Source organism: Lichenostomus cassidix, unplaced genomic scaffold (genome assembly GCF_008360975.1).
Source record: "Lichenostomus cassidix isolate B80296 unplaced genomic scaffold, HeHo_3.0 HiC_scaffold_44, whole genome shotgun sequence".
Classification (NCBI taxonomy): Eukaryota; Metazoa; Chordata; class Aves; order Passeriformes; family Meliphagidae; genus Lichenostomus; species Lichenostomus cassidix.
The window spans coordinates 216,715-239,680 of record NW_028148053.1 but is presented as its reverse complement, the minus strand read 5'-3'; the positions used below and the strand labels follow the sequence as shown (position 1 = coordinate 239,680).

The window sequence follows — 22,966 nt, the reverse complement described above, 5'->3', positions numbered from 1 at the left end:
GACAGACTGAGATCTTCTGACAGATACCAAGTGCTGCCACCAGTGGCTCCAAGTGCTCCTGCCAAGGGCCACCTGCAGGAAGGAGCACAGACACCAATGCCCGCTGGTTTTGGCTGCCCTCTGGCAGAGAAGCCCCCCGGGAACACAGGTCTCTGGGGCAGCAGACGGGCACCGGTGCTGCCAGGGCTCGGGGGGTGGCAGGTCTGCTTCAGCGGGGGCTCTGCCACACCTGCTGACTGCAGTGCTCCCTGGGCCCCAGGGCTCAGAGCAGCATTTATGCCCTGGCCCACATGTTCCTTGTGTGTGTCACACCCCTGTGTTTAGGATGGCCAGCAGCTGGGACTTGTCCCAAGCAGGCCGTGCCAGCTTCTGTGCAAGGCCCTGTGCCCTTCCCGCTGTGGGGACTCCTGCTGCTGCCCTGAGCCCGCAGAGCAGGGCAGCATTTGCTTCTTGTTTGAGCCCTTCCTGAAGTTCCTCTTGGGCTGTGTTAGGCACTTGGGGCAAGGGATCCCTTCCAACCCGGAGCACTTTGGGTGGGGTGTGGGCAGCCCCAGGGCAGTGTGTGCAAGGGCCCTTTGTGACACGGCGCAGCATGGTAACCATGGAGTGCGATGGGGTGTTCGAGGGCCCTTAGTGACATGTCGTGACATAGGTGCTGGTGGCAACGCAACCACGCCAGAGTGCTCGGTGCTCGCGACGGGACAGGACGGCTCGTTCGTTGCTGCCCCGGAGCTCTTCCAAAGCGCTACTGCTGCAGCTGACCTTGTGGCCAGACTGCGGCACTTGCTGACTTGGGGCTTTTCCAAGGTATCTGCCATCCCTGTGGCCACTGCCACCAAGGCCAGACCGTGGGATCTGGGGACCTCAATTGCTGTTGAAGAGACTCCTGTCATTGGGGCAGGAGCCCTCGAGAGCAGAGCACAGGACTTGCTGTCCTGTCGCTTTCCTGAGGTTTCTCTGTCACAGGTCCCCCCAAGGCACCACTGTGGGACCTGTTGACTCGGACCTTTCCCAAGGGCATCCCTCTTGCAGGTGCCCTCAGCATCAGACATTGACATGGCGGGCAGATTGCTCAGCCTCTTCAGGGCCAAGAAGAAGAAAGGCCGTGCAGCTGCCCCAGCGCAGCAGCCTGAAGAGCTGGAGCAGTTCCAGCCGCTGCAGGCTGGTGAGTGGCACAGCTGGGCCTCACAGCTGGTGCCTGCAGCTTTGTCCCACCCCATCCCACCCCAGCCCCTGTGGACATGTCCATGGACAGGACAGAACAGGGGCTGGGGCTGCCCACATCAGCGGCCGTGCTCCATCCCCTGGGCATCCCGGGGCTGTCCCTGCCTGGGCAGTGCAGGGCTGGGCTACGTTCTTTGGCCTCTCCCACAGACCCTGAGCCCCGGCTATCCTCACTCTTTGCCAGGTGTGGGCAGGGACTGGACACAAGAGCAGGACCCCGCCCGTGGCTGCTTCCACAGAGCAGCACAGGTAGCTGCAGCCATCCCCACCTGGGCTGGGCCCGCTGTCACTGCTCAGCCGAGCTCCGCGCTTGGAGCACAACATGAAACATCCCTCTCTTCCTGCCCTGCATTCTGCTGCAGATCCTGTGGAGGTTCCTGCGTGTTCGGCGTAGAATGAGCACTGCCGCATCAGCTCAGGGCACTGCTGAGCCTGACTCCAGGCCAACCGAGCATCGGGCAAAGCGTGATGTCGGCACAGGATCCACGGAGCAGGCAGCAAACTCTGACACGGCAAAGGCTGCCACAGCTCTGAGGCGGGGCACGGCCATCAGGGACAGGGACACCGGACACGGGACTCGGGGCACGCCCAATGAGACTGTGAGTCATGCTCTCGCTCTGCTTTTTCTCATGGACAGCGGTGTTTCTTCTCAGCAGCAGCTGAGCAGCCTGGGGCTAGGGCCAGAGGCCTCCCAGTATCCTGTAGCCTCTCACGCCATGTCCGCTGGGGCCCCTCAGCCTTTGAGGGCAGCGCAGTGCGGTGGGAAGGGAAGCACTTCTTGGGGGAAGCTGGGGAAGTTGCTCCCTTGGAAAGCACTCCTGGTCTTCCCCATGCCTCCTCCAGGTGCAGATCAAGGTGGGGGCCATTCATGGCAAACTCAAGTACCGTGTCAACATGGATTCCAGCCTGCAAAGTGACCTTCTGAGGATGGCTGAAGAACACCCTGATGAGGTGGTGACGACCCTGCTGCACTGTGCCCCATCGTGTGACAGGTACGGGGTACAACTGCCTTGAGAGCTCAGGGCTCAGCAGCCTTTGGGGCCCATCACCCTGCAGAGCCTGTCCAGTGGGGTCTGCCAGACAGGTGGAAAGCTCCAAGACCCTTAGGTCCATCTGTTTCCTGAGCCTGCTGCCACACTTCCTCCCTGCCCCTCGGGGCACTGGGGCTCTGTCACGCAGCCCCACGCAGCTGCACAGGGCATGGTACTGATGCAGAGCTCTGGTCCCACAGAGCTGCTGCAATGATGTGGAGAGCCATGGGCTCGTCGGAACAACTAATGGAGAAGGTGCTTCCAGTGCTGCTCTGTGTAATGGAGGACAGGCCACAGCACTGCCTGACCTTCAACTATTATTTCAAGAAGGACATCTTTGCCCTGGCTGTGAGTTTCTGAAACTGGCCTTTGCTCACCCTGCAGGCCACCTCTCCAGCAGCTCTCCATCCTCTCCCCGCCCTGCATCTCCCTGCCTCAGGTGCTGGGCTGAAACCTGGGCTAGGGCCAGGCTCAGGGGCAGCAGCAGGTCGGCTGTTCCCCCTGCGTCTCCCCTTGGGCCCTGCCACGTGGACACCTCGGTACTGAGCTCTGTCTCGGGGTGCTTTGTCTTTTGCAGGCGACTGTGGCACTGTGGGTGATTGCCCAGGTGCCCCAGTGCCACAAGGCGATGATCCATCATTCCGACCGCCTGTTTGTGGCTCTGCTCTCCCAAGTTTCCATCACTACAGGGCAGATGCCAGAGAAGGTTGACAAGTTATGGCGAGCATGCCAGGAGGAACACTGCCTTCCCACCAACCCCAACAGGTCCCAGTCGTCCTGTCCTCCCCATGCCCTTGTGGCCAGGGCCAATGCTCCCAGCGTGACCTGGGCTTTGCTCTGCACACAGGTTTGCAGTGCAGTCCATGAAGGCTCTGCTCTGCCGACTCTGCTGTGATGATGAGGTGGTGGCTATGGAGCGCAAGCGCATCTGGGACACACTGCTCTGTGCCGACACCCAGCACTACGCAGTGGGTCTGCTGGCCAGGTGAGACCCCCTTCTCCCTGCTGCCCCTGGCACTGGTGCCCTGTGCCTGGAGTGCCCCACACCATCGCTGTGATTTTGGGTGACAGGGCCTTGTCACCGAGGGATGGCCGAGCACACTGGAAAAGGCTGGGAGAGGAGGGTGCCCAGGAGCAGCCACCTCCCAAAGGGCCCACATCCCCTTACAGGGTGCTGGGGAAAGATCAGACCTCTCTGAGTCAGTCCAGGGAGAGGTTTGCCCATGCAGCGGGCTCAGGGTCTTGGTGCCTTTTTCCCCCTGCCAGGGAGATGCGCCGTAGCTTGACCACCCTGTGTTCCTGCATCGCATTGCACCTGCTCGGGCTGCTAAACAGGCAGGAGCCGTGCTGGGCTCTGCTTGGCCTGGCATTTCTAGTGGAGGTGAGCCTGATGGCTCTCCGCCCTCTTGTAGCTGCAGCCACCTGGGACAGTGCCTGTGCCCTGTGCTGCTGCTGCCTGGACCCAGCCCTGTGCGGTTCCAGGCTCCTGCCAGCCAGGTCCCCTGTCACTGCCCTGTGCCTCTCAGGTCCTGGACTGTCTGGACTTGAGGGAATGTGGTGACAGTGCCATGAGGGTCATGTCAAGGCACCTGTCGAGCCAGTGCAAGGAGAGGCTGCGCCTGGAGCTCAGAGACCTCGTGGTGCTCAGCAGGGAGCCCTTGCTGGTGAGAAGGGGGCAGTGGCTGAAGCTGTGCTGGCAGCATGGGGCTGGGCAACGCAGCCCCTTGGGATTGGCTGGGCTCTAGGAGCTGAGGCAGCTGCTTCCAGTTCTCCTGCCTCCTGCTTCAGCTGCCCAAGTGCTTTGGGACAGGCCTTTGCCCTCTGAGCTGTGACGGTGGCCTTGGCCTCCCTGGACCAGCCCAGCCCATGGGCCGAGCGGAAGACACCACCGTGGGCCTGAATGCCCCCTTTTCTCCGGGGCTGAATGGTTGTGCCCAGGGCATGGAAGTGGGCTCAGTCCCCTCCTTCCTTTCTCCCCTTTTGGTATAAGTTCTAGAAAGTTCCCCTTTGTCTTGTGGTTTGTTGCTCCCCTGTTGGTTGCTTGTCTGTATCCTCCCACCCCCTATAGCTCCTGATTGTACGGCGCTCTTGCCAATTATGTACCCCTAGCATCCCATTGGCTCCCCTTGTTATCTCCACCCCACCTCTGCTCCCCTTAAAAACCCCTGTCCCGGGAGGTTCGGGGCCATTTTGTTGGGGTCCGTCCTCCCCCCTTTTTTTTTCGTTCGCCCTTCAATAAATTTCCTTTTGCCTCAACGAAACGGACTGCCTCTCTTTCTGCCCGCGAGCCGACTCTCGGTCGCCCCTGCCGCCAGCAGGGCTCCACCTCTCCGGCACTGCCTCCCGGCAGTTGTCCCCCGCCTCTCCGGACTTGGCCTACAGGAAAGGCCCACGCGCAGCAACAATTGGTGCCCCGTGTGAGGAGGCGTGGCCGACAGCAGCTGTCACCAGTGAGTGAGTCTACGAGGCGCCGCTGTGGCAGCTCGCACCAGATTGTGCGGAGCTCCGCAGAAGCCCTGGGAGAACAGGGATTCCCTCGCGACCGACGGCCCCTGACGGACGGCTTTTAAGTTCCTGGCGACGGAGTATCGGGGAGATAAGGAGGTCCCCCGTGCCCAGGTAAAGTTGCTGCGGGGAGGAGGTTGGGGGTGTGTGTGTGTGAGCCCCTAACACTCGGTCGCCCGAGAACCCCTGGGTCGTCTTTGGTGTCAAATTGGTGTGTGTGTGTGGCCCAAAGAGCGTGCTAGTTGTCCGGCACCTTTTTGTTATTTTTCCTGTTTAGCCGTTGGGCAGGTTGGCTTTCGGTAGCTCTACTCTTAGCAGAATGGGATCCCGTCTGTCAAAGGATAGTGCTATGCAGAGGGAGATGCATTCTAATTTATCTGAACTTTTGGAAGCCTACCATGTTCTTTTCTCCCCTAAAGACCTTACGAAGTTTGTCAAATGGGTAATGGTGAATTGTCCCCCGGACTCCCCTACTTTAATTTATGATTTAGATTATTGGGACTCGGTTGGTAATAAACTCCTGGCGGCGGGGAAGAAGGGAGATCGTACTGCCAGGAAGGTTTTTTCCTTGCATTCCCAAGTTTATAAGTTCGTTAAAAAATCTCCTGTTAACCTACCCCTTTATACCTCTTACCCCCTTGAGCAGCGGGAGCAGAGCCGTGTAGCTCGCCCTAGTGCGCTCGGTAGCTTCCAGCACCGAGACACCCCTCTGCCCCCGAGCGCCCCTGTCCCTGAGCCCTCTCCTCCTCTCCCTGCCGTGGCGCCCCTTCCCTTTACTAACATTAGACAAGATGGCGCCGAAGAAAAACGTAATGGCGATCATTCGCGCGCTTTCGCCCCTGGGTTTCCCGCCGGCGCGAACAAAGGGTCCCGCCTCAGGGATCCTCCCCCTTGTCCATCAACCCTCACTTCCCTTGATCGGTCCCCGCCTCCGACTCTACCCCTTCCGGTCGTGTCTTTCCCCGCCCAAGTTACGTCAGGGGGAGGGGTTGAGCCGTGGGAAAATCCCACGACTGAGTTCCCACGGTCCCCTCCTCGAACCACAACATCCGGCCGCCATATTGGCAGGCCCGGAAGTGGTGACTGTTCCCCCCTTTTTGCGGCCCCTGCGTGACGCCGACAACACTCCCCTCTTCCCACGCCTAGCCCCACTCCTTATAGAGCTGACAATGGTCGGCCAAAAGCACTGGTGTGGCAGCCGGTTTCTCTTGTCACCAAGGAGAAGCTTTGCAAGGCAGCCAAGAATTATGGCTGCGAATCCACTTATTTTAAATCACTGTTTCAATCTATCCTTAAAGCAGAGGCTAAATGCTCTGCAGATGTGAGAGAACTAATTGGCTGTCTCCTGACCGAAAGTCAACAGAAACAATGGGAGTCTAATTGGAAAAAGAGACTCCAGATTCTAATAGCTTCCCGCAAAGACGACCTAAATTATCAGACATTGACACTGAACCATCTTTGTGGCATGGGAGACTGGTCAAAGCCACAAGACCAGATCAGGGCTGTATCTGAGGAAGTGCTTGCAGAGGTCATTTTGGCGGCCCAACAGGCCTTCTTTGCGATCCCCACTAAAACTGAGGCCCAGCTTCCTTATATGTATATTAAGCAAAGGCCTGACGAGCTATTTATTGATTTTATGGACCGGCTAACAGCTGCGGTCAGGCGGCAGTTCAAAAATGTCAGTGACCAGGACGAAATCATCATCCACACCGCAACTATTAATGCGAACGCCAGATGCAAGCAGCGAATCAGCTCGCTGTCCCCAGACACTCAACTCACCGTCTCCCTGTTGATCGACGCGTGTTCCTCAATTCCTCTCGACCCCCCTAGACCCCAAAATGTCCCTACTGCCTACCCTAATGCCTTCCCCAACGCGGCTCCCTTTGATAACCGACCAGGTCAGAAACCTTTTGCCCCATTGTTTTGTCATCGGTGTGGCCAACAGGGCCATATTGCCAAGAACTGTCCTGCTCCGTACCCTAATCCTGCTTTCTCGAGTTCCTCTCCCCTAGGCCCAAACCCAATGATGCCGATTCCTGCCCCGACCGCTGTACCCGTGACACCCCATGCCGGCTCTCCAACTCAGCCCAGCCAGCCAGCTGCCTTCCAACCGCCAACCCATCAGACGGTAGCTCCAGCGCCAGCAAAAAACTAGAGAATCAGCGCGTCGAGGCGTCGCGCGAGGATACAAGTGTCGCCTCCGCTATGGACCTAACTACCTGGACTGCATCGGAATGGGACTCTAATAGACTTCATGCCTGGTGGGCCCAGCAAATCACCCAAAACAGGCCCTATATCACCTGCCACATGCACGGACAAGATTTTCAAAAATCTGTCACCGGACTTATTGATACGGGAGCTGATGTTACCATTCTCTCCCAGGATGTATGGCCTAACCAGTGGCCTTTACAAGAGACAATTGCCCCTATCGGGGGTGTAGGCGGACAGTCTTTTGCCCAACAGAGCGTAGAGCCTGTGGACATTTATAACGCGGAGGGAGTACCCGCGAGGGTGCGGCCCTTCGTCATGGACATACCCTTCAACTTGTGGGGAAGGGATTCCCTTGCTCAGTGGGGAACTCAGATTAACATATCCGCGCCTCCTTCGGGTTTTTAAAGCCGGCCACTGATGAGCGCTCTACCCCACGCCTCAACTGGCTGACCAACGATCCAGTGTGGGTAGATCAGTGGCCGCTGACGTTAGAAAAGCTTGAAGCGCTCGAGACTTTAGTGGCCGAACAACTGGCCAAAGGACATATCGAACCGTCCCATAGCCCATGGAATTCCCCCATTTTTGTTATTAAGAAAGAGGGGAGAAATGAGTGGAGGCTTCTTCAAGACCTTCGGGCCATCAACGCAGTCATGGAAGATATGGGACCTCTCCAGACTGGGCTCCCCTCACCCACCATGCTGCCTCGCGACTGGAGCCTAGTGGTCATCGACCTGAAGGATGCTTTCTTCCACATCCCGTTGCATCCTGCGGACGCCCCAAGGTTTGCTTTCACAGTGCCGACCGTCAACCATTCGGCTCCTGCTAAAAGGTACCAGTGGACAGTCTTGCCCCAGGGAATGAAGAACTCACCTACGTTGTGCCAGTGGTACATTGATCGGATTCTATCTCCGATGAGGACACAATTCCCTGAGGTGCAACTCCTGCACTACATGGACGACATACTTATTTGTGCCCCAGAGCGTGACCGAGCCCTTTCAGCACTGCGGGCATTGCAAGAGACCCTCACCCAAGCCGGCTTCGTTATCAGGCCGGACAAAATTCAACAGATGAGCACCGTCAAATACCTGGGAGTCGTCGTCAATGACCGGACCATTGTTCCCCAATCACTTACCTTGGCAGGGGAACCCCGCACTTTGAGGGACCTACACAGTCTGTGCGGGTCAATTAATTGGGTCCGACCGCTCCTGGGGATCTCTACTGAACAGCTTGCCCCGCTTTTCAATTTGTTAAAGGGGAAAGAGGACTTGGACTCTCCCCGAGCCCTGACGAAAGAGGTTCGGCAATGCCTGAGAGAGGTCCAGCAAGCGATCTCCCAAAGGCAGGCTCACCGATGTGATCCATATCTCCCCTTTGAACTCATTGTTTTAGGGGAGAAACAATATACTCATGGACTTATCTACCAATGGGACGTCACCTTAAAAGACCCTTTGCTGATTATCGAGTGGGTGTTCTTGCCGCACCAGCTCGCCAAGACTCTAACCACCGCGGCAGAGCTGGCTGCGAAGGTGATCAAGAAGGCGCGACTGAGACTGAGAAGCTTGGCTGCAGTGGACTTCACGTGGATCTGGGTGCCATTTCACTTTGACGATGTGGATTTCTCATTCCAAACATGCGACCCCCTACAATATGCTCTGGAGGGTTTCTCTGGGAAGATCAAATCTGGCCACAAAAAACATAAATTATTCAATGCCAATTTCAAATTCGTTCCCAAATCACATCTTTCAAGACTCCCGATACCGGGGGCTTTAACAGTTTTTACAGACGGCTCTGGGTCTTCTCATAAGTCAGTCCTGACTTGGAGAAACCCACGAACTCGGCAGTGGGAAGCCGATGTTCAGGTGGTCTCCGGATCACCTCAGATTGCCGAACTAGCCGCTGTTGTTAGAGCTTTTGAAAAGTTCCCAGAGCCACTAAACCTGGTCACTGACTCTGCCTACGTGGCGGGTGTCACCCTCTGAGCAGAAAATTCGGCCCTAAAAGAGACGCAAAATATCAGAGTGTTCGAATTGCTCCTGAAATTGGTAACATTGCTTTCCCACCGGGAGCAACCCTATTTTGTGATGCACGTGAGGTCGCACACAGATCTGCCTGGACCCATCGCTGATGGCAACCGACGAGCTGACCAGCTAGCCGCCGCGGCTATCTCACCAAGCACGCCCGACATCTTCGCCCAAGCTAAACTCAGCCATCAGATGTACCACCAAAACGCGTCGGCCCTGAGCAGGATGTTTGGCCTGACTCGGGACCAGGCCAAAGCAATTGTAACCACGTGCCCTAACTGCTCGACGGAACACTTACCAGCGCACACGAGCGGCGCAAACCCCCGTGGGACAGAGAGCTGCCAGGTGTGGCAAACAGACGTCACCCACTTCCCGCAGTTTGGCCGGCTCAAATATGTGCAGGTTTCTATAGATACTTTTTCTGGAGCGATGTACGCTTCGGCCCACGCAGGCGAAAAGGCAAAAGACTGCGTCAACCACTTTCTGCTAGCCTTCGCTACCTTGGGGGTGCCCCAGCAGGTCAAGACAGACAATGGGCCTGCATACACGTCCCACAAACTTCTCCAATTCTTTAACGAGTGGGGAGTTTCCCATATAACAGGAATCCCACACTCACCTACGGGGCAGGCAATCATCGAACGTGCCCACCGGACACTGAAGTCGGTCCTAGCCCGACAGAGGGGCGGGAACGAAATTAATACCCCGCAAATGCGCCTCTGTAAGGCCTTGTTTACGATAAACTTCTTGAACGGCTCCTACGAAGAGCCGATGCCTCCTATTTTTCGTCATTTTACCAATGACAAACGCACCAAGCTGAAAGAACAGCCACCAGTGCTTGTGCGAGATCCGGACTCCCTAACTATCCAAGGTCCGTTCCCCCTGATCACATGGGGTCGGGGCTATGCTTGTGTATCCACCCCGGCAGGACTGAAATGGATACCTAGCAAATGGGTAAAGCCCCACCTGGCCGGAAAGGGAGCAGGAAACCCCCAGGAGGAAGCAGAACTAAGTCACTTCGCCTCGAAGAAGGCAAAACCGGACTGGGCAGCGCTTCGGATGGCTGGCTGGAAAAGCCGGAAAAGAAAAGGAGCCAAGAATTCCTCCTTGGAGGAGGTTCCCCCAGACTCTAACCTGTGCCTCGTAACCTCATACAAGTTTCCCCCACCCTAGACTGAATGCCTCAGAAGGAACTCCCCAAAACCCCCTAAGCCCTGGTAAGTTTTATCTAAAATGTTCTGTTTTTGTTGCAGACTTGCCTCTCACCAAAGAGCCTGCCATGAATTCCACCTTGAAGACATTCTACCTGCTTTTCTGGTCCGCGGCCCTCGCTGGAATCACCATGAGCTGGATCGTCCCCCAGCCGAAAGCGAACGTGTGGGCGACCCTGGCGAAGTCCCTGAAGCAGGAGGGGCTGTGCTTGGGCATGGACAAGGCGGAGGACCCGATGTCGACATGCCTCATCGGGATTCCTTTGAAAAAAGGCGAGTTCCCTTTCTCAGGTAGTTACCGCTCATATCCTGACCCGGTGAGTTCTTGGGATGAGTGGGTCGACCACCACCTTCCATCGGGGACGGTGGAGCCCCAAGAATTGGAACTATTGGGGTCCACCCAAGCGGAGCTGTGTGTTAGGTTCGACAGCCCGCGCCGGTACAGTCCAAAATTCCCGGAAGGCGTGGAACATGAGTATGACGATCTATACCCTATGCCTTTCACCCACATCCACGTGAGTAAGAGGTACCGTGCATCGGAGTGGTGCAACTTTACCGCTCCAAACCCCGCTCACTCGAACACTCACCCCAAAGTCTTGCCGAAAGGGATTTTTCTTATTTGCGGTAAGCATGCCTGGGCAGGAATCCCGGCTCGTCTGCGAGGAGGGCCATGCACCCTCGGGAGACTGGTCACCTTGACCCCCGACAAGCAGCAATTGTTAAATTGGAAAAATTCGGCCAAATTGACACGCCAAAAGAGAGAAATCATTAATTTAGATGAAAATTGCAACGATACAATTGTGACCTGGCCCCGATCTAAGAAGATAGCTGCTTCGATTCTACTCCCGTGGGTTGCTGTTTACAAGGCCTTGGGTGACATTGAGAAACTAGAATGCTGGCTCGGGAAACACGCAAGGCTAACATCTGAAGCCCTGAGCCAGCTTCTTGCAGACGAGGAGGCGGTGAAACACGCGACTCTCCAGAACCGTGCCGCCATCGACTTCCTCCTCCTTGCCCATGGCCACGGGTGCGAGGACTTCGAGGGTCTGTGCTGCTTTAATTTTAGCACCCACGGCCGAAGCATCGCCTCTAAGATCCAGGAGATGCGGGACCAGATCGGAACTCTAAAAGTAGAGACTGAAACGTGGTGGGGACACCTCCTGAATAATTGGGGGCTCTCCGGGTGGGCGGCATCAGTCGTCAAGTCCGTTCTTTGGGTTATTCTATGCCTTTTTCTCATTGCTATTGCCCTTGCTATTTTTAAGGCTTTGTTTGTTAGATACATAACCTCTCTTTTATTTAAAAAGAAAGGGGGAGGTGTGACGGTGGCCTTGGCCTCCCTGGACCAGCCCAGCCCATGGGCTGAGCGGAAGACACCACCGTGGGCCTGAATGCCCCCTCTTCTCCGGGGCTGAATGGTTGTGCCCGGGGCGTGGAAGTGGGCTCAGTCCCCTCCTTCCTTTCTCCCCTTTTGGTATGAGTTCTAGAAAGTTCCCCTTTGTCTTGTGGTTTGTTGCCCCCCTGTTGGTTGCTTGTCTGTATCCTCCCACCCCCTATAGCTCCTGATTGTACGGCGCTCTTGCCAATTATGTACCCCTAGCATCCCATTGGCTCCCCTTGTTATCTCCACCCCACTTCTGCTCCCCTTAAAAACCCCTGTCCCGGGAGGTTCGGGGCCATTTTGTTGAGGTCCGTCCTCCCCCCTTTTTTGTCTGCCCTTCAATAAATTTCCTTTGCCTCAACGAAACGGACTGCCTCTCTTTCTGCCCGTGAGCCGGCTCTCGGTCGCCGTCGCCACCTGCAGGATTCCGCCTCTCCGGCACTGCCTCCCGGCAGTTGTCCCCCGCCTCTCCGGACTTGGCCTACAGGAAAGGCCCACGCGCTGCAACAGAGGATGATCATGTCCTTGAGCAGAACTGCAGAGCCAGTGCTACTGACACTTGTCAATGTGCTGGGGAGCTGGCCAGAGCACAGCACGTGCACCTCTGATGGGGACAACACACCTGTCTTTGCCCTGGCTGTGAGTTCCTGGAACTGGCCTTTGCTTGTCCCCAGGCCGCCTCTCCAGCAGCTCTCCATCCTCCTTCCCCCACTGCATCTCCCTGCCTCAGGCACTGGGCTGAAACCCGGGCTAAGGGCATTTCAGGGCCACCAGGCCCGGTGCTCCCCCTGCGTCTCCCCTGGCCTTTCCCTCCCACACTTGGGCCCTGCCCCATGGACACCTCGGCACTGAGCGCTGACACTTGTCTCGGGGTGCTTTGTCCTTTGCAGGCAACTGTGGTGATCTGGAAGATTCTCCAGGTGCCCTGCTGCCCACATGCAGTGACGGAGTATTTCCCCCACCTCTTCGTGCACCTGCTCTTCCAAGTGCTCTTCAGCACATCGGATATGCCAGACGAGGTTGATACCTTCTGGAAGGAATGTCAGCAGCAACATGGCCTTACCACCAACCCCAACAGGTGCTCCATGCCAGTCCTCCTGTCCCTGCCATGTCCCCAGGGCAGGAGCCAGTGCTGCCAGCATAGTGACATGGGCTTTGTTCTGTACACAGGTTTGCAGTGCAGACCTTGAAGGCCCTGCTCTGCCTTCTCCAGTGTGAGCATGTGGTGGTGGCAATGGAATGCAAGTGTGGCTGGGACACACTGCTCTGTGTTGACACCCAGCACTATGCCGTGGGTGTGCTGGCCAGGTGAGAAACCCTTCTCCCCACTGCCCCTGGCATTCATGCCCTGCGCCCAGCGTGCCCCTCACAGCCCCCGTGGCCAAGGGCCAGAGGGCCTTGTCAGTGAGCGACGGCCGAGCAGACTGGAAAAGGCCCAGGAGCAGCCGCCTCCCATGTCTGCTCGCAGGGTGGTGAGGAAAGACCAGACCTGTGTGAGTCAGGCCTGGCAGAGGTTTGCCCTCCCACCTCAGAGTCTTGGTTCCTTTCCCCACCTCCAGCGAGATGTGCAGTGCATCCACGCGCTTGTGTTCCGGTATTGCACTGCACCTCCTCAGGCTGCTCAGCAGGGAGGAGTCACCCTGGGATCTTCCTGCCCTGGTGTTCCTTGTGGAGGTGAGCCTGAAGGCCAGCGCTGCCTCACTCAGTCACCTCCCAGCTCTCTGTCCTCTTGGCTGCCTGGGCCTGAGCCATGCCCTATGCTGCTGCCTGGGCCCAGCCCTGTATGGCTCCTGCCGGCTGGCACCCCTGTCACGGTGATGTGCCTTTCAGATCCTGGAGTGCCTGGACTTGGACTTGGGTGAATGCAGTGACAGCATCCTGGAGATCATGGCAAAGAACCTGCAAAGTGATTGCAGGGAGAGGCATCGCCTGGCTCTCAGGGCCCTCCTCCAGCTCACTTACAATCCCTCAATGGTGAGAAGGGGACAGTGGCGCAAGCTGTGCTGGCAGCATGGGGCTGGGGAACACAGTCGCCTGGGCTTGGGTGGGCTTTGGGAGCTGAGGCAGCTGCTCCCAGCTCTCCTGCCTCGTGCTTCAGCTGCCCCAGTGCTTCGGGACAGGCCTTTGGCCTCTGGGCCCTTTGCTAACAGGCTGGGGTTTCACAGACTTGTGTTCTGCACAGGCCAGAAGAGTGTGGAGACTGAATGAAGACCTCATCAAGCTCCTGTGGGACACAGATGAAGACACGCTCGCCATGACACTTAGTGTACTCAGCTTCACAGTCTCGGACAATGACACTCTGATACCCAGCCCCATTGCCCTGCAGCTGGCTGAGGCACTCCTGCCACTCTTTGACAATGTACGGCTCTGTGTCCCCAGCCACGGGCACTGGGTGCTGCTCGAACACTTTGTGCCCTGTGGATTTTCAGGCCTGTGCCCAGGTGTGCCAGGAGCTGCCAATGTTGAAGTCTCTTTTTCTTCCTTTCATACAGGAACACAGCCATGTGCAGCTTCTCTCCATGATCCTCTTTCAAGAAATCATGAATTACTTCGTGGAAGAAGGAAAAAAGCCTTTCAAGTTAGCTGTGCATCAGAGCCTGCTGCCACTCTTCTTCCACTGCCATGATGAGAACCACGAAGTGGCAGACGTAAGGACTGACGGGCTGCTGGTGTCCCCCTGGGATGGAGCTCAGCTGCCTCCTGCCCTGGTGCCTCGCGGGCTGCAGCCTCCTGGCCTGGGCACACAGACACGGGTCCTGTGCTCTGGGCTGCGGTGCCATCTCCGTGTCTCTGCTGCTCTCCAGGTCTCTTGGTCAACACTGCTTCGTGCAACCGAGTTCTTGAAGAGGAAAGATCTGAAGAAGCTGGTGAAGAAGAAGGAGCTGTGGAAGTTCAGCGAGTGTCTGGTAAGGAGTGCCATGAAGCCCCAAAGGACGGCCTGGAAGCCTCAGCCTGGAGAAGACCCCTGACCACGGTGCTCAGTGCGTGGGACTGGCAGCTGTGCCCCTGCCCACTGCTGCACCCAGAGGCCATGTGGGCTCCTCTCCAGGCTGCTCTGGCCCCGAGCCGGGTGCCCATGGAGCTCCAGCCCAGCTGGGCTCTGCAGTGGGGTGGCACAGAGGCTCCCCGGGAAGCACCCGGCCCTCTGCCCCCTCCAAAGCCCGGCGCCAGCGGCTGCTGGCCGCACCTCTGGGCTGTGCGAGCAGGGGAGGCCACGGCTGGCTGCAGGGAGAGCCCGGCCAAGGGGCAGAGCCCACGCCAAACTCTCCCTCCTGGCACTCTCTCTGCAGCTGGCAGAGGACGTGAGCCGAAGGGTCAAGCACCTGCACCAGGCCGTGCCGTACCTGGACAGCCCACAGGAGCCCCTGCGAGAGGCAGCCATCAGGTTCATCGGTGAGCCACGAGCCTGGGCTCCCTCCCCGCCCCGCCGCAGCTCGGCCCCAGCCCCGCCTGCTGTCCCGCTAGCGCCAGCCGGCCCGGGGCTGTGGAGCCCCGCCTGCCCTCGGGGCTGCTGCCGCCCTCCTCTCGCAGCCCTGCCCTTCCTCGGGCGGCACGATGCGGCAAGGGCCCGGGCTGAGCCCTGCTGGCGCAGGAGGCCGTGCGGCCACAGGGCTGGCGGCGCCGCTGTGGGGGAGCTGTGCCGCTGGGGCTGTGACAGGCTCTGTGTTCTCAGGGATGGCCGGGCGGCGCTTGAGGGGGCAGTCAGGACAGTTCCGGTTCGTCTGCATAGGTGAGTGAGGGCAGCGAGGCGTCAGCAGGGCTTTTCAGGGGGAGCTGCAATCGCTGGGCAGGCAGCTGCAATCCCTCCCCTGGCTGCGGAGGGCTCTGCTCCCTGTGTGGACGAGGGACGTCCTGGGCAGAGCACAGAGGGACTTCAGGAGCACGTGGGGATTCGTGGCCAGCACCTTCCGGCTGATCCCCTTGGTCCCTGCTCCCTCCTGGCCACGGCAAGAGCTGGCTGGGATTGCCCCGGCAGGAGGGTCTCCTTGGGTCCCTGCAGATCCAGGATCTGACCGTGGCTCTCTTCCTCTCTGTTTCAGCCCTTGAACACATGACAAGTGACATCAGCCCTGCCATCTCCAACCTGGCTCTGCAGACACTCTACGTCATGCGAGCACTGGAGACAGCTCCCTTCTCCATCTTCTCGAAGCTGCGCGATCGACTCCAGAGAGCATGGCAGACACGGCCTCGTCTGTGGGGCCGTGGCTGGCTGTGCTGCTGGAGCTTCATGGAGAGCTGATCTGTCTGCTGTCGCTGCTGCTGCCACCTGAGCCATTGGGGAATTTTTTTCAGTATTCTTCTTAGGATTCTTCTTTTCTTCTTTTCAGTTTCTTTAGTGTGTAAATATAGAATGTGTTCTAATACACAGACTCCCAGGATCTTTCTTTTGGTGCCCAGTGTCCGCAGGGCAGTGGGGAAGAGCAGGAAAAAGGATGCTTCTCTGGAGCTCCAGCGGGGCTATGCCGCTGCCGGGCAGGTTGGCCGGGCTGGGGCAGACCCTGAGGGGATGGGGCGGTGGGAGGCTGTGCAGGGATGAGGTGCTGTGGAGACCCTGACAGGACAAGGCAGTGGGAAGGCAGGAGGGGGATGTTTGAGGGGGTTGGGGACAGGAGGTCCCTGAGGGGAAGGGGTGGTGGGAAGCCCTGAGGAACTGGGGGTCAGAAGCCAGAAGCAGCCCCCAGGCAGCCGCTTTGTTCCTGCCACCCGGCTGCTCTGCTGCTTCCTCAAGGCATCTCCCTCAGCAGACAGCTGGAGGGACCCCCAAAATCAGGCATGTATCTCTGGTCCTGGCTTTTCAGAGCTGTGGGCCCAGGAGTTGTGGGGCTGGGCGTGTGCCCTCCCTGTCCTCCAGACTGGGCCCCAGCCCCTCAGCCTTAGGCCGTGCACTCCACTGCCTGGCTATTGAATCTTCTTCCTGTTGGTGTGGGGAGGCTGAGCTCTGTGGCTTTAGGCAAGAGTGAGCAAGAAGAGCAGCAGCTTTGAGCCCGAGAGGGGCCATGAGCAAAGCCCTCTGGGCCAAGGGCATTCCTGGCATTCCTGGGGCATGGACACAAGAGAGTGCAGTGGGCACCTTCAGGGTGCCATGGCTGGCTTTGCGCTGGGTGACCTCCCTGAAAGCAGGGCTGGGGCTTGTGCAGCTCATTGGAGTCCATTTGGAGTGCTGTTATGGAGGGAGAGTTCAAAGTGCATCTCATGAATTTTATTTTTAATCAAGTGAGTATTGTTTATTTTTCAGTTCAATGAAGAGGTGATAGAAGCATTCCCCAAGGGATCTTGATGCTGAATGTCTCCCTAGGAGGTCTGGGCATGTAGAAGAATGAGTCTTTTGCAGGCTGATCCTGTTTGGACAACCTGCTCCTCACCCCCAACCTCACCATGTCTGACATTGCCCACCCGGGTATGACATCCCAAAATATATATTAAAAATAATGTAATTTATACTTTATTATTAATATTTAATTCATACTTCAATGTAATAATTACATGTATTTCTTACTGAAAGGAATGAGAAAGGAGTGTCTTTACAAACAAACTGGGCCTGCTGGTAGATAAAGCCAGATACTGAGAGAGAGAAAAAACAATGGGAAGGAATTCCATAGGAATTCCTCTGGTTGACTTAGCCAAGACTGTGTTAAATCCCTGGAATTAACTAAAAGAAGAGAGACAGGAAGAAAAGAAGAAGGCGGGGGGAATGTATCTTAGAAGGGGATCTGTATTAGGCAATTAGGGGAGTCTGTACCTCTCGAGTACCTCAGCCAATGGGGAAAGACAGAGGGAACTGTGGTCAGGAAATTAGGATAAAAAGTTGCTGCGTCATCTTGCAGTTTGAGACCCCATGGGAAATGCCCATGACCTCTCCCTTTATTAATGAATAAAATTACAGGACTCCTCTGTCTCCTTTTTGGACATAAACTTTTGGTGTTTGTGGATTCATTTTCCTGACACTTCCAAGACCTGACCACCCTTTCCTGGCCAACCTGAACCTCCTGTGGCACAGCTTGAGGCCTTTCCTCTTGTCCTGTCACTTCATGTCTGGGAGCAGAGCCCAACCCCACCTGGCTACAACCTCCTGTCACAGAGTACAGCAGCATTCTTCCTTTCTTAGACCATCTCCTCCTCTTTGCTTTCCAAAACCAAACAACAATCACTGAAGGATGACAAAGAAATGCCAAATCAGGATTTGGAATTGAATATTCATCCATTTCTTCTGTCTACAGGGACAATCAAGTGTCTCCCTCCTCCCTTGCCCAATATCCAACAGCAGAGGGTCCAGGGGCCAACATTCCTCTCTTTGGGAACACCAGGAGGCAAATTTGATGGCTTATGCAGCCCTGAGAGAAGGCAGAAATTCTCATCTGCTTTACCATACCAAAGGAGACTCAGGCAATGTGAAAAGGATTTGTTGTTGGTGGAGATGCCCTGCAGGGCTCCAGCCCAGAGCAGAGACTCCAGGGACATCAGGTGTGGTCCCACCTGCAGGCTGGCACTTCAAAGCAGTGTAAGGACTTGGCAAATTTGAGTAAAAAGAGATGACCTAGAACCACACTTGATCTGTCTTCTATCACTCACTGGACTTTGGTATAGATTCATGGGAATCTTGTGAAAACAGGAGTAAATCTGATTTTACTACTTCTGTGCTGTAATGCAGTGTTGAAAAGGAGCGATGCTTTTATGCACACACATGTACACATACGTCTAAAGCATGTGAATCCTCTGGTACTTCCACATTTATTCTGAAGCTTTGTATCCAATTGCTGATTTATTCCAGATGTTGCTTCATTTTAATTCAATGTTTGCAAAATAAAGCAAATCAGAGGAAACAAAAAATTTAGAAGTTTAAAATCCAAGAACTACTGATAAAACTGCAGAAGAAAGATGTTTTCATAGTATAACATTTTTCTTATTGAGTCCTTTTTCAGTCGACATGTTACTCCTAAGTCTTAATGTCTTTTCAAACACTGCTATTTATCATTATTTCTTTTTAATATTTATTATGCCTTTTGAACCCCATGTACAACAGACTAATGCAATCAGAAGAAGTTTTCTATCCCAAACAGACTAAAAATACAGTTTCTTTATCCCAACGACACCAAACCCCGAGTGTTTGGCGTCCCATCTCACACGACCGGTCCCGGTATCTCCCCAGGGCATTTCTGCTCTGGGGCAGCCGAGTGGCGATGTTCACACACCCGAGCACAGCCATTCGGGCCGGTGTCCGAAGGCATTCGGAACTGCACGGACTTTCTTTAGCAGCACTGTCTGTCTTTATTCTCTCTGTCTTTATTCTCTGTCTCTCTCTCCCCTCACAGCCGAGCAGGGCTGGCGGGAGCCGCGCTCCCCTCAGCGCCCCTGAGCAATGGCGGCAGCAATGGCAGCGCCGCTCCCTCAGCGCCGCCCCGGCCCCGGCGGGCGAGGAGCCCTCGGCAGCGCCCTGGGGGCAGCAGGACCGAGCCCCGGCCCCGGGCTGTGTCCCCGTGGCGCCGCAGAGCCCAGGGCACACACGGGCAGGGCACTCGGCGCCAACGCCCCCAGCCCCGCAGCCCCTTTGGAACCCGGCCCGGGGCTCGCCCTGCCTCCTCCAAGGCCCTGCTGGGCTCCGGCTGTTGCTCAGCGCTCTGTGGGGATCTTGTGCTCGGCCCGAGCGGGCTTTGTTTGCAGCCCGGGGGGCTGAGGGTCAGCCGTGAAATGTCACTGCAAGGGCAGTTTTAATGCGATCAGCCCGGTGCTTCCCTTGTGCTCTGCGTTACGCTGCTGTTTTATTCTGCTTTTAGACCCTGCCTGGGAAGAGAAACCCCCCAGGAGAGCAGAGCCTGCTGAAAGATCTGACATCCTCGCCCTGAGTGTGAGAAAGGTCCTCTCACTATTTAAATTTTGAAAGAATTTTTTTGCTCATTTACTTAGTACAAACAAGGATAACAGGCTTAGAATGGCTGTCTGCCTTTCCACAAAGCGAAGCTCAGCGCACAGTGACTCACACAACCTGCAGCCACACAGCCCCGAGCGCTGTGTCACTGCACTGCATTCCCCACAAACCCCGCCCTAGCACCGCCCTTAAGCCCTCCCCCAAGGTCCGAGCTGATTGGCTGGAGATTGTGTCAGTCCCTTCAATTGGCTGGTCGCTTGCTCCCAGTTGTCTGGGATCTTGCCATAGGCTCGCTCTTCACCCCATGATCTCCTTGCATTTATCCCTTTATGCAAAAATCCCATCAAACTGCTCCTTCGATTACATCCCCAGTGTTCTGGAACATTCTAATCCTGGCTGTCATTGACATGTATTATGTACCTAAGCTATAACTATCATTAACTTACAACACAGGTATCAATTTGACACAATATCAATTGCCATAAAATACAACCATTTGCAACAAACTCATTATCCTTCAACAAATGAACAATATCAACAACAACCATCAGAACCACACTTTGATCATAACCCCTCCCACCAATTAATTATCATCTGCAAAAGCCAACTCCAATAGCCTGTTTTTAACAAACAGTATTTCCTCACTTGTGGCATCTCTGCACTTCCCCGTGGGACATTCAGGGAACTCCGAGAGGCTCTGGCAAGGATTTGCACCCAGGAGGGAAGCTCAGAGCTTGGAAGGACACAGCAAGGAGATCCCCAGGTGTGCTCATGATGGCATCTCAGGGAGGGAGGCTCAGCTCCTTCCCCTTTCCCATGGACTGCTTTGCCCACAGCCCCACAGGTCACAGGGAAGCTCGGACACCCCATTCCCATGGACACAGCTGCCTGGGAGCAATCCCCAGGGCAGTGCCTGCCTCAGCTGCTGCAAACCCCAGAGCCTCCCTGAGAGCACCAGATCACAGTGACAGTATCAGAGGAGTGCAGAAACAAGAGAAGATGTTGTGGTGCTGTGCCTGAGAGGGCAGGGCAGGGACAGCCTGGCACTCAGGACAGTGTTCCCTGTCCCCAGCTGTGCACGGCACCTCCCACACACCAACAGTGCCCTCCTGCCCACAGCATTGCTCTGCACAGCTCCCTCTCCTTCCCTCATCATCTCCCTGTGCTGCACATGTTCCTCCTGAGAGGAGCCTTGTCCCTGTCAGCGCTCACAGAGCCCATCCCACCCTCTGTGCACTCGCCCAGCCCTACAGAAACCTGCCTGTCTGCAGGGCCCTGCCTGGGGGAGGCTCTGTGTGCAGGTGGGCAAGGGCATCTGGCAAGAGCCCTGCTGGGCCCTGCAAAGGTGCTGCTGCTGCTGTCCATGGGCTGAGCAGTGGCTGAAGGCCCTTGAGGAGGCTCCCAGGAGAGACACTGAGCACCCAAAGGTACAGAGCAGGAGTTGCACTAAATGCTCAAACATTTCTCCTTTTCTACTTCTCTCATTCCCCAACCTCCCCATCCTGCTCCAAGTAGAAAATTGAAGCAGTCTCAGGAAAGCTCCTTATCTTCACAGTAATCCCTGGCTCACCTTCTTTGGGAAGTGTCCTCCAGAGCTGTCCCTAGGCTGACCTGGAGCTGGCAGCAGCCCTGACCCACACAGCACCTCTCAGCAGCAGCACCTGCCCTGCTTGTTATAAATTAGGTCTCAATAATCAATCAGAGACAATGTCCAATTAAGTATAATTTGATTTATTTAGAGCAAGCGGGTATCAGTGAGGCAGCGCTGGGCAGATAACTGCGCTGAAATAGTCCGAACTCTCCTCTTTTATGCAGTCTCTATTTTCTGACCACGTATATCTTCCGGAGTTTGTACAGCCCCTTCATCATGTTGTTTGCTAGATGGTCTTATTCTTGCTCTTCGATGGTCGTGGGAAACAAGTCCTTGTATGTTCGCAGTGTCGTCCCCCCCGCCAAGCAATGATTCTATATCAGCCCACTCCTCAACAAATACAGGATACAGGATGTGCAGGGTGGGGGTCTCCCTCCCCTTTCTATTCGGTTCTGTGGGCAAACAGGATGCCTTAACAGGATGTGTTGAGGCCCCTTTTCCTCTCTCTTGCGATTCTTGCGAATTCTTATCACACTGCTCAGGGTCGCTCCTTCTCTCCACAGCTTCTGGAAGAATTTTCTCCAGCAAATAATTCTGGGCATGACAGCCTTAGAGGCTCAGGGTGTTTCTCCTGCAGCTCCTTGTAGGTCTCCTCTTCCCGTGCTGGGTCTCCTGCATCACAGAACTCTGCCAGCTGCAGCTTTACAAATGTCAGCTCAAGGTCTGGATGTTCCTGAACAATTTGCTCGAGGTCCTTGGGGGCTGCATCCAATGCATTCTTCTTGTCTTCCCCCTTTGCATGGAGCCAGTGGATCTGCTGGCCCCTGGCCAGGGCCTGGCAGAGCAGGTGGAACCTGGGTCCTGCTGCAGCAGCGCTGGTGTTGGAAAATATACCAGCTGAAAAATTTTGTGTAACTTTATTCGAAGGTTTTGTTTCTCTACCATTCCTAAACCCATGCCCATGGAAACCGAGCATCCCAGCTGATTCCAGCCCTGGTTGCCATTACAACACCCTTGGGAGCCACATCTTCAGCTCCCTCTCAGAATGCTGAACTTTGGGATGGGAGGAGTCAGGCTGGTTTCAGCATTCCTCAGCCCAAAAGCAGTGTCACTCCCCATCTTCATTTCCCACTGGGGGCTTTGCAAACAGGCATTGTTGGAGTTGTTTGAGCCCATTCCAGGCAGAGCCTCCTGCTCCAGCAGGAACTGCCTTTCCTGTGCCTGCACCAGGGCAGATCCCACTGGAGGAAAAGCCCCAGGCCAGCACCAACCCAGTGAAGGCCTTGGGCACACGTGCAGAGTGACATGGTGGGAGCTGTGCCAGGCAAAGTGGGACATGAGACACCAAAGGCACCTAGACAGCAGCAGCTCCTTGCAGGCCATGGCCAGAAGTCTCCCTTGCCAAGCTGGCCTGGTGGCCACCACTGCAGAGCTGCTGCTTCAGGGGGGATTTCTGGCTGGGCTCTGCTCCACCCCCAGAGTGTGACCTCAGCAATGACTCTGTCACAACCCTTGTGCCTGAGCCCTGCAAAGCCTCAAGGTCACCTGAGCCACCCTGGCTCTGTCAGCCCTGGGGCAGAGGAGAGAGCAAGGCCAAGAAGGAGCTGGGTTATACTGCTGCAAGTGAGCTCCAGCAGAGACAAGGAGTCACAGGAGTGGGTGGGGAGAGGTGGGAAAAGGCAACATAATTTGTGATGTTGAAGATGAGGCCACTGCTGTGACATGAGCCTGATTGACAAATGATTGGCCTCAGCAACTTGGGGACAAAATATTCATCACAAAACCTCTCATCCCAGCAGAGACAAGACAGGGAGAGAGGAAAGGGGAGAGTCAGGCCCAGGGGACATGGCTGCAATGGTGATGGCTGTGAGGTCACTGCCACTGCAGCAGCGTGCTTGGCCCTCAGCTGACATTCTGGCCAGAAGCACTG

The 22,966-nt window shown here is 56.1% G+C and overlaps 1 protein-coding gene across 1 annotated transcript; it reads left to right on the top strand.

Moving 5' to 3' along the window:
* Window positions 1-12,098: 12,098 nt before the first annotated feature.
* On the top strand, window positions 12,099-15,821 carry LOC146420163 (maestro heat-like repeat-containing protein family member 6). Its single transcript, XM_085048542.1, has 11 exons — window positions 12,099-12,220; window positions 12,472-12,659; window positions 12,752-12,889; window positions 13,141-13,255; window positions 13,412-13,555; window positions 13,764-13,940; window positions 14,074-14,229; window positions 14,386-14,487; window positions 14,872-14,974; window positions 15,255-15,311; window positions 15,622-15,821. The coding sequence occupies exons 1-11, from the start codon at window positions 12,101-12,103 to the stop codon at window positions 15,819-15,821; spliced, it is 1,500 nt and encodes a 499-aa protein (XP_084904668.1). The 5' UTR covers window positions 12,099-12,100.
* Window positions 15,822-22,966: the final 7,145 nt, after the last annotated feature.

Bases quoted from the DNA above. Each gene is read 5' to 3' on its own strand.
- LOC146420163 (XM_085048542.1), top strand. From the start codon at position 12,101: ATGTCCTTGAGCAGAACTGCAGAGCCAGTGCTACTGACACTTGTCAAT. The intron at 12,221-12,471 runs GTGAGTTCCTGG...TGTCCTTTGCAG, and splicing joins CACCTGTCTTTGCCCTGGCT to GCAACTGTGGTGATCTGGAA. The intron at 14,488-14,871 runs GTAAGGAGTGCC...CTCTCTCTGCAG, and splicing joins GGAAGTTCAGCGAGTGTCTG to CTGGCAGAGGACGTGAGCCG.